General features: G+C 68.2%; 1 protein-coding gene across 1 annotated transcript in view; it reads left to right on the forward strand.

Moving 5' to 3' along the window:
- Window positions 1-15,659, forward strand: part of LOC100600309 (BRISC and BRCA1-A complex member 2-like) — a 21,480-nt gene continuing 5,821 nt past the window's right edge. The window contains exons 1-2 of the mRNA XM_030808692.1: window positions 1-346; window positions 528-907. Coding sequence (XP_030664552.1) covers window positions 142-346; window positions 528-907 — 585 coding nt within the window. The 5' untranslated portion in view covers window positions 1-141. The remainder of the gene's footprint in view (window positions 347-527; window positions 908-15,659) is intronic.

Here is a 15,659-nt window from a genome sequence, read left to right on the forward strand (position 1 = left end):
CGGGTACCTGTACCCCACGTAGTCGCCGGTTACCGATCGGACTAAGTTCCAGAAACGAGATAAAGTAATAATAGGTACTGTGGGGAAAAAACACAGAAGAACAATTCTGTAATATAGTGGTGATTTACAAGTGAAGTTAAAATGTCCCCAGAAGTGGCCTTGAACCGAATATCTCCAATGCTCTCCCCTTTCATATATAGTGTGGTCCGGAATGGAAAAGTGGGACTGGATGCTACAAACTGTTTGAGGATAACTGACTTGAAATCTGGCTGCACATCATTGACTCCTGGGCCCAACTGTGACCGATTTAAACTGCACATACCATATGCTGGAGAGACATTAAAATGTTGAAATGACATCCTGAGCCCCTGCAGGAGGACTCAATTCAAGGCCACCAGAGAGGTTGTCATTGAGTTTAAATTCCTGGGAGAGAGGATCTGATTGGCAGCTTGGGCCAAGTGACCACTTGTGATCAAGTTATATGGCCAGGATTTCTGGGTCATGTATTATCAACCTGATTAGTAGAGGGGATATCATTTTCAATGCCCAATACCCAGAACTGCCTCCCGATTTTATCTTTGGGGAAGATGCTGAATTCCTGCCAGACCCCTCAGCTTTGCAGAATCTTGCCTCCTGGAATCCTTCAAATCCTGAATGTCTCTTACTTGTGGTGAAGGAACTTGTGCAACAATATCACCAATTCCAATGTAGCTGCCTCTGGGAGAGCTCCCGCCTCATGTTTGAATACCAGACATTACTGGAAGAGCCACAGTATGGAGAGAACATGGAAATTTATGCTGGGAAAAAAAACAACTGGACTGGTGAATTTTCAGCTCGTTTCCTTTTGAAGTTGCCAGTGGATTTCAGCAATATCCCCACGTACCTTCTCAAGGTTCATGCAAAAAGAGTAAAACAACAAAGACCAAAAAGGAGAAACTCTTGTATAACACAAAGCAACAGCCAAAAAAACAAAAACAGAAACCTACCAGCACACCAGAAACAATCCAGAATACCCTTCCTTCCTTCCTTCCTTCCTTCCTTCCTTCCTTCCTTCCTTCCTTCCTTCCTTCCTTTCTTTTTTTCCGTCCGTGGCCCAGGCCGCATGTAATCTACTCGGCTCACTGCTGCCCCGCACCGCAGACTGCCTGGGACTGCCAGCGCTCGCCAGCCTGCTTTTCCTCCATAGGCTGCAGGCGCGGTTTCGCCATGTTGGACACACTGCTCTCCGGCTCCTGACCCCGAGTGCTCTGCCCGCCTTGGCCTCCCAAAGTGCTGGGACTGCAGGCGGAGTCTCGCTCACTCGGTGCTCCCTGTGGCCCTGGCTGGAGTGCGGTGGTGTGGTCTTGGCTCGCGGCAGCCTCCGCCTCCAAGCCGCCTGCCTTGGCCTACCAGGTTGCTGGGATTGCAGCCCCTGCCTGGCCGCCGCCCCAGATGGGAGGTGAGGAGCGCCGCTGCCCGGGCACCCATCATCTGGGAGGAGAGGAGCGCCTCTGCCCGGCCACCCATCGTCTGGGAGGTGAGGAGCGCCTCTGCCAGGCCACCCATCGTCTCGGAAGTGAGGAGCACCTCTGCCTGGCCGCCCTGTCTGGGAAGAAGTGAGGAGTGCCTCTGCCCGGCCAACCCGTCTGGGAGGTGAGGAGCGACTCTGCCCGGCCGCCCCGTCTGGGAAGAAGTGGGGAGCGCCTCTGCCCGGCCGCCCCATCCGGGAAGAAGTGAGGAGCGCCTCTTCCCGGCCGCCCAGTCTCGGAAGAAGTGAGGAGTGCTTCTGCCCCGCCACCTCATCTGGGAAGTGAGGAGCGCCTCTGCCAGGCCACCCATCATCTGGGAAGTCAGGAGCGCCTCTGCCCGGCCACCCATCGTCTGGGAAGTGAGGAGCACCTCTGCCGGGCCGCCCCGTATGGGAAGTGAGGAGCGCCTCTGCCCGGCCACCCATCGTCTGGGAAGTCAGGAGCAACTCTGCCCGGCTGCCCCGTCTGTTAAGTGGGGAGCGCCTCTGCCCGGCCGCCCCGTCCGGGAAGTGAGAAGCGCCTCTGCCCGGCCCCCATCGTCTGGGAAGTAAGGGGCGCTTCTGCCCGGCCAGCCATCGTCTGGGAAGTGAGGAGCGCCTCTGCCCGGCCATCCATCATCTGGGAAGTGAGGAGCGCCTCTGCCCGGCCACCATCGTCTGGGAAGTGAGAAGCGCCTCTGCCCGGCCACCCATCGTCTGGGAAGTGGGGAGCGCCTCTGCCAGGCCGCCCCGTCTGGGAAGTGAGTAGCAACTCTGCCCGGCCACCCATCATCTGGGAAGTGAGGAGTGCCTCTGCCCGGCTGCCACGTCCGGGAAGAAGTGAGGAGCACCTCTGCCCGGCCGCCCGGTCCGGGAAGAAGTGAGGAGCGCCTCTGCCCGGCCGCCGCGTCTGAGAAGAAGTGAGGAGCGCCTCTGCCCGGCCGCCGCATCCAGGAAGAAGTGAGGAGCGCCTCTGCCTGGCCGCCCCGTCTGAGAAGTGAGGAGCGCCTCTGCCCAGCCGCCCCGTCCGGGAAGAAGTGAGGAGCGCCTCTGCCCGGCCGCCCCGTCTGGGAAGAAGTGTGGAGCGCCTCTGCCCGGCCGCCCCGTCCGAGAAGAAGTGAGGAGCGCCTCTGCCGAGCCGCCCCGTCTGGGAAGAAGTGAGGAGTGCCTCTGCCCGGCCACCCAGTCCGGGAAGAAGTGAGGAGCGCCTCTGCCTGGCCACCCATCATCTGGGAGGTGAGGAGCGCCTCTGCCCGGCCACCCATCGTCTGGGAGGTGAGGAGCGCCTCTGCCGCCACCCATCGTCTGGGAGGTGAGGAGCGCCTCTGCCAGGCCACCCATCGTCTGGGAAGTAAGGAGCGCCTCTGCCTGGCCGCACTGTCTGGGAAGAAGTGAGGAGCGCCTCTGCCCGGCCACCCCGTCTGGGAGGTGAGGAGTGACTCTGCCTGGCCGCCCCATCTGGGAAAAACTGGGGAACGCCTCTGCCCGGCCGCCCCATCCGGGAAAAAGTGAGGAGCGCCGCTGCCCGGCCACCTCGTCTGGGAAGTGAGGAGCGCCTCTGCCAGGCCACCCATCATCTGGGAAGTGAGGAGCGCCTCTGCCCGGCCACCCATCGTCTGGGAAGTAAGGAGCGCCTCTGCCCGGCCACCCATCGTCTGGGAAGAGAGGAGAGCCTCTGCCCGGCCACCCATCGTCTGGGAAGTGAGGAGCGCCTCTGCCCAGCCACTCATCGTCTGGGAAGTGGGAGCGCCTCTGCCTGGCCGCCCCGTCTAGGAAGTGAGGAGCACCTCTGCCCGGCCACCCATCGTCTGGGAAGTGAGGAGCGCCTCTGCACGGCTGCCCCGTCCGGGAAGAAGTGAGGAGCGCCTCTGCCCGGCGGCCCCGTCCGGGAAGAAGTGAGGAGCACCTCTGCCCGGCCGCCCCGTCCGGGAAGAGTGAGGAGCGCCTCTGCCCGGCCCCCCGTCGGGAGAAGTGAGGAGCGCCTCTGCCCGGCGCCCCGTCCGGAAGAAGTGAGGAGCGCCTCTGCCCGGCCGCCCGGTCTGGGAAGTGAGGAGCGCCTCTGCCCGCTGCCACATCTGGGAAGAAGTGAGGAGAGCCTCTGCCCGGCCGCCCCGTCCGGGAAGAAGTGTGGAGCGCCTCTGCCCGACCGCCCCGTCTGGGAAGAAGTGAGGAGCGCCTCTGCCCGGCCACCTCGTCTGGGAAGTGAGGAGCACCTCTGCCCGGCCGCCCCATCCGAGAAGAAGTGAGGAGCGCCTCTGCCTGGCCGCCCCGTCTGGGAAGAAGTGAGGAGCGCCTCTGCCCGGCCACCCCGTCCGAAAAGAAGTGAGGAGCGCCTCTGCCCTGCCGCCCATCTGGGAAGTGAGGAGCGCCTCTGCCCGGCCACCCATCGTCTGGGAGGTGAGGAGCGCCTCTGCCCGGCCACCCATCGTCTGGGAGGTGAGGAGCGCCTCTGCCAGGCCACCCATCGTCTGGGAAGTAAGGAGCGCCTCTGCCTGGCCGCACTGTCTGGGAAGAAGTGAGGAGCGCCTCTGCCCGGCCACCCCGTCTGGGAGGTGAGGAGTGACTCTGCCTGGCCGCCCCATCTGGGAAAAACTGGGGAACGCCTCTGCCCGGCCGCCCCATCCGGGAAAAAGTGAGGAGCGCCGCTGCCCGGCCACCTCGTCTGGGAAGTGAGGAGCGCCTCTGCCAGGCCACCCATCATCTGGGAAGTGAGGAGCGCCTCTGCCCGGCCACCCATCGTCTGGGAAGTAAGGAGCGCCTCTGCCCGGCCACCCATCGTCTGGGAAGAGAGGAGAGCCTCTGCCCGGCCACCCATCGTCTGGGAAGTGAGGAGCGCCTCTGCCCAGCCACTCATCGTCTGGGAAGTGGGGAGCGCCTCTGCCTGGCCGCCCCGTCTAGGAAGTGAGGAGCACCTCTGCCCGGCCACCCATCGTCTGGGAAGTGAGGAGCGCCTCTGCACGGCGCCCCGTCCGGGAAGAAGTGAGGAGCGCCTCTGCCCGGCGCCCCGTCCGGGAAGAAGTGAGGAGCCCTCTGCCCGGCCGCCCCGTCGGGAAGAAGTGAGGAGCGCCTCTGCCCGGCCGCCCCGTCCGGGAAGAAGTGAGGAGCGCCTCTGCCCGGACGCCCCGTCCAGGAAGAAGTGAGGAGCGCCTCTGCCCGGCCGCCTGGTCTGGGAAGTGAGGAGCGCCTCTGCCCGGCGCCACATCTGGGAAGAAGTGAGGAGAGCCTCTGCCCGGCCGCCCCGTCCGGGAAGAAGTGTGGAGCGCCTCTGCCCGACCGCCCCGTCTGGGAAGAAGTGAGGAGCGCCTCTGCCCGGCCACCTCGTCTGGGAAGTGAGGAGCACCTCTGCCCGGCCGCCCCATCCGAGAAGAAGTGAGGAGCGCCTCTGCCTGGCCGCCCCATCTGGGAGAAGTGAGGAGCGCCTCTGCCCGGCCACCCGTCCGAAAAGAAGTGAGGAGCGCCTCTGCCCTGCCGCCCATCTGGGAAGTGAGGAGCGCCTCTGCCCGGCCACCCATCATCTGGGAGGTGAGGAGCGCCTCTGCCCGGCCACCCATCGTCTGGGAGGTGAGGAGCGCCTCTGCCGGGCCACCCATCACCTGGGAAGTGAGGAGCGCCTCTGCCTGGCCGCCCTGTCTGGGAAGAAGTGAGGAGCGCCTCTGCCCGGCCACCTCGTCTGGGAAGTGAGGAGCGCCTCTGCCAGGCCACCCATCATCTAGGAAGTGAGGACCGCCTCTGCCTGGCCACCCATCGTCTGGGAAGGGAGGAGCGCCTCTGCCCGGCCGCCCGTCTGGGAAGTGAGGAGCACCTCTGCCCGGCCACCCATCGTCTGGGAAGTGAGGAGCACCTCTGCCCGGCCGCCCCGTCTCGGAAGTGGGGAGCACCTCTGCCCGGCCGCCCCATCCAGGAAGAAGTGAGGAGCGCCTCTGCCCGGCCGCCCCGTCCGAGAAGAAGTGAGGAGCGCCTCTGCCCAGTCACCCCGTCTGGGAAGAAGTGAGGAGAGCCTCTGCCCGGCCGCCCCGTCCGGGAAGAAGTGAGGAGCGCCACTGCCAGGCCACCCATCAACTGGGAGTTGAGGAGCGCCTCTGCCCGGCCACCCATCGTCTGGGAAGTGAGGAGCGCCTCTGCCCGGCCACCCATCGTCTGGGAAGTGAGAAGCGCCTCTGCCTGGCCGCCCCGTCCTGGAAGAAGTGAGGAGCGCCTGTGAACGGCCGCAACTTCCGAGAAGTGAGGAATGCCTCTGCTCGGCTGCCCCGTCCGGGAAGAAGTGAGGAGCACCTCTGCCTGGCCGCCCCATCTGGGAAGAAGTGAGGAGCGCCTCTGCCAGGCCACCCATCATCTGGGAAGTGAGGAGCGCCTCTGCCCGGCCACCCATCGTCTGGGAAGTGACGAGCACCTCTGCCCAGCCGCCCCGTCTGGGAAGTGGGGAGCGCCTCTGCCTGGCCGCCCCGTCTGGGAAGTGAGAAGCGCCTCTGCCCGGCCACCCATCGTCTGGGAAGTGAGGGCACCTCTGCCCGGCCACCCATCGTCTGGGAAGTGAGGAGCGCCTCTGCCCGGCCACCCATCGTCTGGGAAGTGAGGAGCGCCTCTCCCGGCCAACTATCGTATGGGAAGTGAGGAGAGCCTCTCCCCGGCCACCCATCGTCTGGGAAGTGGGAGCCCTCTGCCTGGCCGCCCCGTCTGGGAAGTGGGGAGCGCCTCTGCCTTGCCGCCCTGTCTGGGAAGAAGTGAGGAGCGCCTCTGCCCGGCCACCCCGTCTGGGAGGTGAGGAGTGACTCTGCCCGGCTGCCCCGTCTGGGAGAAGTGGGGAGCGCCTCTGCCCGGCCGCCCCGTCTGGGAAGAAGTGAGTAGCGCCTCTGCCCGGCCACCTCATCTGGGAAGTGAGGAGCGCCTCTGCCAGGCCACCCATCATCTGGGAAGTCAGGAGCGCCTCTGCCCGGCCACCCATCGTCTGGGAAGTGAGGAGTGCCTCTGCCCGGCCGCCCCGTCTGGGAAGTGAGGAGCGCCTCTGCCCGGCCACCCCATCTGGGAGTGAGGAGCGCCTCTGCCGGCCGCCCGTCTGGGAAGTGAGGAGCGCCTCTGCCCGGCCACCCCGTCTGGGAAGTGAGGAGCGCCTCTGCCCGGCCACCCACGTCTGGGAAGTGAGGAGCGCCTCTGCCCGGCCCCCCGTCTGGGAAGTGAGGAGCGCCTCTGCCCGGCCCCCGTCTGGGAAGTGAGGAGCGCCTCTGCCCGGCCACCCCGTCTGGGAAGTGAGGAGCGCCTCTGCCCGGCCCCCTCGTCTGGGAAGTGAGGAGCGCCTCTGCCCGGCCGCCACCGTCTGGGAAGTGAGGAGCGCCTCTGCCCGGCCACCCATCGTCTGGGAAGTGAGGAGCGCCTCTGCCCGGCCGCCCCTCTGGGAAGTGAGGAGCGCCTCTGCCCGCCGCCCGTCTGGGAAGTGAGGAGCGCCTTCCGGCCCCCGTCTGGGAAGTGAGAGCGCCTCTGCCGGCCCCCGTCTGGGAAGTGAGGAGCGCCTCTGCCCGGCCCCCCGTCTGGGAAGGAGACGCCCGGCCCCCTCTGGGAAGTGAGGAGCGCCTCTGCCCGGCCACCATCGTCTGGAAGTGAGGAGCGCCTCTGCCCGCCGCCCCATCTGGGAAGTGAGGAGCGCCTCTGCCCGGCCACCCTCGTCTGGGAAGTGAGGAGCGCCTCTGCCCGGCCACCCATCGTCTGGGAAGTGAGGAGCGCCTCTGCCCGGCCGCCCTCGTCTGGGAAGGTGAGGAGCGCCTCTGCCGGCCGCCCCGTCTGGGAAGTGAGGAGCGCCTCTGCCCGGCCGCCCCGTCTGGGAAGTGAGGAGCGCTCTGCCCGGCCACCCTCGTCTGGGAAGTGAGGAGCGCCTCTGCCCGGCCGCCCCGTCTGGGAAGTGAGGAGCGCCTCTGCCCGGCCACCCACGTCTGGGAAGTGAGGAGCGCCTCTGCCCGGCCCCCCGTCTGGGAAGTGAGGAGGCCTCTGCCGGCCCCCGTGGGAAGTGAGGAGCGCCTCTGCCCGGCCCCCGTCTGGGAAGTGAGGAAGCGCCTCTGCCCGGCCCCCCGTCGGGAAGTGAGGAGCCCTCTGCCCGGCCGCCCCGTCGGGAGTGAGGAGCGCTCTGCCGGCCCCTGGGAAGTGAGGAGCGCCTCTGCCCGGCCCCCATCGTCTGGGAAGTGAGGAGCGCCTCTGCCCGGCGCCCCATCCGGAAGAAGTGAGGAGCGCCTCTGCCCGGCCCCCCTTCCGGGAAAGTGAGGAGCGCCTCTGCCCGCCGCCCCGTCCGGGAAGAAGTGAGGAGCGCCTCTGCCCGGCCGCCCCGTCTGGGAAGTGTGGAGCGCCTCTGCCCGGCCGCCCCGTCCGAGAAGAAGTGAGGAGCGCCTCTGCCGAGCTGCCCCGTCTGGGAAGTGAGGAGCGCCTCTGCCCGCCACCCAGTCGGGAAGGTGAGGAGGCCTCTGCCCGGCCACCCATCGTCTGGGAGGTGAGGAGCGCCTCTGCCAGGCCACCATCGTCTGGGAAGTAAGGAGCGCCTCTGCCTGGCCGCACTGTCTGGGAAGAAGTGAGGAGCGCCTCTGCCCGGCCACCCCGTCTGGGAGGTGAGGAGTGCTCTGCCTGGCCGCCCTCTGGGAAAACTGGGGAACGCCTCTGCCCGGCCCCCATCCGGGAAGTGAGGAGCGCCGCTGCCCGGCACCTCATCTGGGAAGTGAGGAGCGCCTCTGCCAGGCCACCCATCATCTGGGAAGTGAGGAGCGCCTCTGCCGGCCACCCATCGTCTGGGAAGTGAGGAGCGCCTCTGCCCAGCCACCATCGTCTGGGAAGTGGGAGCGCCTCTGCCGGCCGCCCCGTCTGGAAGTGAGGAGCGCCTCTGCCCGCCCCCATCGTCTGGGAAGTGAGGAGCGCCTCTGCCGGCCCCCCTCTGGAGGTGAGGAGCGCCTCTGCCCGGCCACCCATCGTCTGGGAGTGAGGAGCGCCTCTGCCGGGCCACCCTGTCTGGAGAAGTGAGGAAGGCCTCTGCCCGGCCCCCTGTCTGGGAGTGAGGAGGACTCTGCCCGGCCGCCCCGTCTGGGAAGTGAGGGCGCCTCTGCCCGGCCGCCCGTCTGGGAAGAGTGAGGAGCGCCTCTGCCCGGCCACCTCGTCTGGGAAGTGAGGAGCGCCTCTGCCGCCCCACATCTGGGAATAGGAGCGCCTCTGCCCGGCCCCCATGTCTGGGAGTGAGGAGCGCCTCTCCCGGCCGCCCCGTCTGGGAAGTGAGGAGGCCTCTGCCCGGCCACCCCGTCTGGGAAGTGAGGAGCCCTCTGCCGGCCGCCCGTCTGGGAAGTGGGAGCGCCTCTGCCGGCCGCCCCGTCTGGGAAGTGAGGAGCGCCTCTGCCCGGCCACCCATCGTCTGGGAAGTGAGGAGCGCCTCTGCCGGCGCCCATCGGGAGTGGGAGCCCTGCCGGCCCCCTCTGGGAAGTGAGGAGCGCCTCTGCCCGCCGCCCCGTCGGGAGAAGTGAGGAGTGCCTCTGCCCGGCCGCCCCGTCTGGGAAGAAGTGTGGAGCGCCTCTGCCCGGCCGCCCCGTCCGGAAGAAGTGAGGAGCGCCTCTGCCCGGCTCCCCGTCTGGGGAAGTGAGGAGCGCCTCTGCCCGGCCACCCATCGTCTGGGAAGTGAGGAGCGCCTCTGCCCGGCCCCCCGTCTGGGAGTGAGGAGCGCCTCTGCCCGGCCCCCGTCTGGGAAGTGAGGAGCGCCTCTGCCCGGCCGCCCCGTCTGGGAAGTGAGGAGCGCCTCTGCCCGGCCCCCCGTCTGGGAAGTGAGGAGCGCTCTGCCGGCCGCCCCATCTGGGAAGTGAGGAGCGCCTCTGCCCGGCCCCCATCGGGAAGTGAGGAGCGCCTCTGCCCGGCCACCCGTCTGGGAAGTGAGGAGCGCCTCTGCCGGCCCCCATCTCTGGGAAGTGAGGAGCGCCTCTGCCCGGCACCCATCGTCTGGGAAGTGAGGAGCGCCTCTGCCGGCCACCATCGTCTGGGAAGTGGGAGCGCCTCTGCCCGGCCACCCCGTCTGGGAAGTGAGGAGCGCCTCTGCCCGGCCCCCACGTCTGGGAAGTGAGGAGCGCCTCTGCCCGGCCACCCATCTCTGGGAGGTGAGGAGCGCCTCTGCCCGGCCCCCCGTCTGGGAGTGAGGAGCGCCTCTGCCGGGCCACCCCGTCTGGGAAGAAGTGAGGAGCCCTCTGCCCGGCCACCCTGTCTGGGAAGTGAGGAGGCCTCTGCCCGGCCGCCCCGTCTGGGAAGAAGTGAGGAGCGCCTCTGCCCGGCCGCCCGTCTGGGAAGTGAGGAGCGCCTCTGCCCGGCCCCCCGTCTGGGAAGTGAGGAGCGCCTCTGCCCGGCCACCCATCTCTGGGAAGTGAGGAGCGCCTCTGCCCGGCCGCCCTCGTCTGGGAGTGAGGAGCGCCTCTGCCCGGCCGCCCGTCTGGGAAGTGAGGAAGCGCCTCTGCCCGGCCACCCATCGTCTGGGAAGTGAGGAGCGCCTCTGCCCGGCCGCCCCGTCTGGGAAGTGGGGAGCGCCTTCTGCCTGGCCGCCCCGTCTGGGAAGTGAGGAGCGCCTCTGCCCGGCCACCCATCGTCTGGGAAGTGAGGAGCGCCTCTGCCCGGCGCCCCATCTGGGAAGTGAGGAGCGCCTCTGCCCGGCCTCCCCTCTCGGGAAGTGAGGAGCGCCTCTGCCCGCCCCCCGTCTGGGAAAAGTGAGGAGCGCCTCTGCCCGGCCCCCGTCTGGGAAGTGAGGAGCGCCTCTGCCCGGCCGCCCCGTCTGGGAAGTGAGGAGCGCCTCTGCCGGCGCCCGTCTGGGAAGTGAGGAGCGCCTCTGCCCGCCCCCGTCGGAGAAGTGAGGAGTGCCTCTGCCCGGCCACCCTCGTCTGGAAGGTGAGGAGCGCCTCTGCCAGGCCCCCATCGTCTGGAAGTAGGAGCGCCTCTGCCCGGCCGCCCCGTCTGGGAAGTGAGGAGGCCTCTGCCCGGCCCCCCGTCTGGGAAAGAACCTGGGGAAGCGCCTCTGCCGGCCGCCCTCCGGGAAAAGTGAGGAGCGCCTCTGCCCGGCCACCTCCGTCTGGGAAGTGAGGAGCGCCTCTGCCCGGCCACCCATCTCTGGGAAGTGAGGAGCGCCTCTGCCCGGCCACCCTCGTCTGGGAAGTGAGGAGCGCCTCTGCCCGGCCACCCATCGTCTGGGAAGTGGGAGCGCCTCTGCCTGGCCGCCCCGTCTGGGAAGTGAGGAGCGCCTCTGCCCGGCCCCCGTCTGGGAAGTGAGGAGCGCCTCTGCCCGGCCACCCACGTCTGGGAAGTGAGGAGCGCCTCTGCCCGGCCACCATCGTCTGGGAAGTGAGGAGCGCCTCTGCCCGGCCGCCCCGTCTGGGAAGTGAGGAGCGCCTCTGCCCGGCCGCCCTGTCCGGGAAGAAGTGGGAGCACCTCTGCGTAGGCGCCCCATCCGGGAAGAAGTGAGGAGCGCCTGTGCCCGGCCGCCCCATCCGGAAGAAGTGAGGAGCCCTCTGCCCGGCTGCCCCATCCGGGAAGAAGTGAGGAGCACCTCTGCCTGGCCACCCATCGTCTGGGAAGTGAGGAGCGCCTCTGCCCGCCACTCATCGTCTGGGAAGTGGGGAGCGCCTCTGCCTGGCCGCCCCGTCTAGGAAGTGAGGAGCACCTCTGCCCGGCCACCCATCGTCTGGGAAGTGAGGAGCGCCTCTGCACGGCCGCCCCGTCCGGGAAGAAGTGAGGAGCACCTCTGCCCGGCCACCCCGTCCGGGAAGAAGTGTGGAGCACCGCTGTGCGGCCACCCCATCCGGGAAGAAGTGAGGAGCGCCTCTGCCCGGCCACCCATCGTCTGGGAAGTGAGGAGCGCCTCTGCCCAGCTGCCCCGTCTGGGAAATGAGGAGCGCCTCTGCCTGGCTACCCATCGTCTTGGAAGTGAGGAGCACCTCTGCCCGGCCGCCCCATCTGGGAAGTGGGGAGCGCCTCTGCCTGGCTGCCCCATCCGGGAAGTGAGAAGCGCCTCTGCCCGGCCACCCATCGTCTGGGAATTGAGGGGCACCTCTGCCCGGCCACCCATCATCTGGGAAGCGAGGGGCACCTCTGCCCGGCCACCCATCGTCTGGGAAGTGAGGGGCGCCTCTGCCCGGCCACCCATCGTCTGGGAAGTGGGGAGCGCCTCTGCCTGGCCGCCCATCTGGGAAGTGAGGAGCACCTCTGCCCAGTCACCCATCGTCTGGGAAGTGAGGAGCGCCTCTGCCCGGCCGCCCCGTCCGGGAAGAAGTGAGGAGCGCCTCTGCCCGGCCACCCCGTCCGGGAAGAAGTGTGGAGCGCCTCTGCTCGGCCGCCCCGTCCGGGAAGAAGTGAGGAGCGCCTCTGCCCAGCCGGTAAGCGAGGAGCACCTCTGCCCGGCCACCCATCGTCTGGGAAGTGAGGAGCACCTCTGCCCGGCCGCCCTGTCTGGGAAGAAGTGTGGAGCACCTCTGCGTAGGCGCCCCATCCGGGAAGAAGTGAGGAGCGCCTGTGCCCGGCCGCCCCATCCGAGAAGAAGTGAGGAGCGCCTCTGCCCGGCTGCCCCGTCCGGGAAGAAGTGAGGAGCACCTCTGCCTGGCCACCCATCGTCTGGGAAGTGAGGAGCGCCTCTGCCCGGCCTCCCCGTCTGGGAAGAAGTGAGGAGCGCCTCTGCCAGGCCACCCATCATCTGGGAAGTGAGGAGCACCTCTGCCCGGCCGCCCCGGCCGGGAATTGCGAAGCGCCTCTGCCCGGCCACCCATCGTCTGGGAAGTGAGGAGCGCCTCTGCCCGTCCGCCCCATCCAGGAAGAAGTGAGGAGCGCCTCCGCCCGGCCGCCCCGTCTGGGAAGAAGTGAGGAGCACTTCTGCCCGCCGCCCCGTCCAGGAAGAAGTGAGGAGCGCCTCTGCCTGGCCGCCCTGTCTGGGAAGAAGTGAGGAGCGCCTCTGCCCGGCCAACCTGTCTGGGAGGTGAGGAGGACTCTGCCCGGCCGCCCTGTCTGGGAAGAAGTGGGAGCGCCTCTGCCTGGCCGCCCTGTCTGGGAAGAAGTGAGTAGCGCCTCTGCCCGGCCACCTCGTCTGGAAAGTGAGGAGCGCCTCTGCCAGGCCACCCATCATCTGGGAATTCAGGAGCGCATCTGCCCGGCCACCCATCGTCTGGGCAGTGAGGAGCGCCTCTTCCCGGCCGCCCCGTCTGGGAAGTGAGGAAGGCCTCTGCCCGGCCACCCATCGTCTGGGAAGTGAGGAGCACCTCTGCCCGGCCGCCCCGTCTGGGAAGTGGGGAGCGCCTCTGCCTGGCTGCCCCGTCTGGGAAGTGAGGAGCGCCTCTGCCCGGCCACCCATCGTCTGGGAAGTGAGGAGCGCCTCTGCCCGGCCGCCCGTCCGGGAAGAAGTGAGGAGCGCCTGTGCCCGGCCTCCCCTTCCGAGAACAAGTGAGGAGCGCCTCTGCCCGGCTGCCCCGTCCGGGAAGAAGTGAGGAGCACCTCTGCCCGGCCACCCATCATCTGGGAAGTGAGGAGCGCCTCTGCCCGGCCGCCCCATCTGGGAAGAAGTGAGGAGCGCCTCTGCCAGGCCACCCATCATCTGGGAAGTGAGGAGCCCCTCTGCCCGGCCGCCCCGTCTGGGAAGTGGGGAGCACCTCTGCCCGGCCACCCATCGTCTGGGAAGTGAGGAGCGCCTCTGCCCGGCCGCCCCGTCTGGGAAGTGAGGAGCACCTCTGCCCGGCCACCCATCACCTGGGTAGTGAGGAGCACCTCTGCCCGGCCGCCCCGTCTGTTAAGTGGGGAGCGCATCTGCCCGGCCACCCCGTCTGGGAAGTGAGAAGCGCCTCTGCCCGGCCACCCATCGTCTGGGAAGTGAGAGGCGCCTCTGCCCGGCCACCCATCGTCTGGGAAGCGAGGGGCGCCTCTGCCCGGCCACCCATCGTCTGGGAAGTGAGGGGCGCCTCTGCCTGGCCACCCATCGTCTGGGAAGTGAGGAGCGCCTCTGCCCGGCCACCCATCGTCTGGGAAGTGGGGAGGGCCTCTGCCTGGCCGCGCCATCTGGGAAGTGAGGAGCACCTCTGCCCAGTCACCCATCGTCTGGGAAGTGAGGAGCGCCTCTGCCCAGCCGCCCCATCCAGGAAGAAGTGAGGAGCGCCTCTGCCCGGCCGCCCCGTCCGGGAAGAAGTGTGGAGCACCGCTGCGCGGCCGCCCCGTCCGGGAAGAAGTGAGGAGAGCCTGTGCCCGGCCGCCCCGTCCGGGAAGAAGTGTGGAGCACCTCTGCCCGGCCACCCCGTCCAGGAAGAAGTGAGGAGCACCTGTGCCCATCCGCCCCATCCGAGAAGAAGTGAGGAGAGCCTCTGCCTGGCTGCCCTGTCTGGGAAGAAGTGAGGAGCACCTCTGCCCGGCCACCCATCGTCTGGGAAGTGAGGAGCGCCTCTGCCCGGCCACCCATCGTCTGGGAAGTGAGGAGCGCCTCTGCCCAGCCGCCCCGTCTGGGAAATGAGCGCCTCTGCCCAGCTACCCATCGTCTTGGAAGTGAGGAGCACCTCTGCCCGGCCGCCCCGTCTGGGAAGTGGGGAGCACCTCTGCCTGGCTGCCCCGTCCGGGAAGTGAGAAGCGCCTCTGCCCGGCCACCCATCATCTGGGAATTGAGGAGCGCCTCTGCCCGGCCGCCCCGTCCGGGAAGAAGTGTGGAGCACCTCTGCCCGGCCGCCCCGTCCAGGAAGAAGTGAGGAGCGCCTGTGCCCGTCCGCCCCATCCGAGAAGAAGTGAGGAGAGCCTCTGCCTGGCTGCCCTGTCTGGGAAGAAGTGAGGAGCACCTCTGCCCGGCCACCCATCGTCTGGGAAGTGAGGAGCGCCTCTGCCCAGCCACCCATCGTCTGGGAAGTGAGGAGCGCCTCTGCCCAGCCGCCCCGTCTGGGAAATGAGCGCCTCTGCCCAGCTACCCATCGTCTTGGAAGTGAGGAGCACCTCTGCCCGGCCGCCCCGTCTGGGAAGTGGGGAGCGCCTCTGCCTGGCTGCCCCGTCCGGGAAGTGAGAAGCGCCTCTGCCCGGCCACCCATCATCTGGGAATTGAGGGGCGCCTCTGCCCGGCCACCCATTGTCTGGGAAGTGAGGAGCGCCTCTGCCCAGCCACCCATCGTCTGGAAAGTGAGGAGCGCCTCTGCCCGGCCACCCATAGTCTGGGAAGTGAGGAGCGACTCTGCCCGGCCACCCATCATCTGGGAAGTGAGGAGCACCTCCGCCCGGCCGCCCCGTCCGTGAAGAAGTGAGGAGCGCCTCCGCCCGGCCGCCCCGTCCGAGAAGAAGTGAGGAGCGCCTCTGCCTGGCCGCCCCGTCCGGGAAGAAGTGAGGAGCGCCTCTGCCCGGCCGCCCCGTCTGGGAAGTGAGGAGCGCCTCTGCCTGGCCGCCCCGTCCGGGAAGAAGTGAGGAGTGCCTCTGCCCGGCCGCCCCGTCCGGGAAGAAGTGAGGAGCACCTCTGCCCGGCCGCCCCATCTGGGAAGTGAGGAGTGCCTCTGCCCGTCCGCCCCGTCCGGAGGAAGTGAGGAGCGCCTCTGCCCGGCCACCTCGTCCGGGAAGAAGTGAGGAGCGCCTCTGCCCTGCCGCCCCGTCTGGGAAGTGAGGAGCGCCTCTGCCCGTCCACCCCATCTGGGAAGAAGTGAGGAGCGCCTCTTCCCGGCCACCCATCGTCTGGGAGGTGAGGAGTGCCTCTGCCGGGCCACCCCTCGTCTGGGAAGTGAGGAGCGCCTCTGCCTGGCTGCCCTGTCTGGGAAGAAGTGAGGATCGCCTCTGCCCGGCCACCCCGTCTGGGAGGTGAGGAGCGACTCTACCCGGCCGCCCCATCCGGGAAGAAGTGAGGAGCACCTCTGCCCGGCCGCCCCGTCTGGGAAGAAGTGAGGAGCGCCTCTGCCCGGCCACCTCGTCTGGGAAGTGAGGAGCGCCTCTGCCAGGCCCCCCATCATCTGGGAAGTGAGGAGCGCCTCTGCCCGGCCACCCATCGTCTGGGAAGTGAGGAGCACCTCTGCCCGGCCACCCCATCTGGGAAGTGAGGAGCGCCTCTGCCCGGCCACCCATCGTCTGGGAAGTGAGGAGCATCTCTGCCCGGCCGCCCCGTCTGGGAAGTGGGGAGCGCCTCTGCCCGGCCGCCCCATCTGGGAAGTGGGGAGCGCCTCTGCCCGGCCGCCCCATCTGGGAAGTGAGAAGCGCCTCT

Source organism: Nomascus leucogenys, unplaced genomic scaffold (genome assembly GCF_006542625.1).
Source record: "Nomascus leucogenys isolate Asia unplaced genomic scaffold, Asia_NLE_v1 000711F_103125_qpd_obj, whole genome shotgun sequence".
Taxonomy (NCBI): Eukaryota; Metazoa; Chordata; class Mammalia; order Primates; family Hylobatidae; genus Nomascus; species Nomascus leucogenys.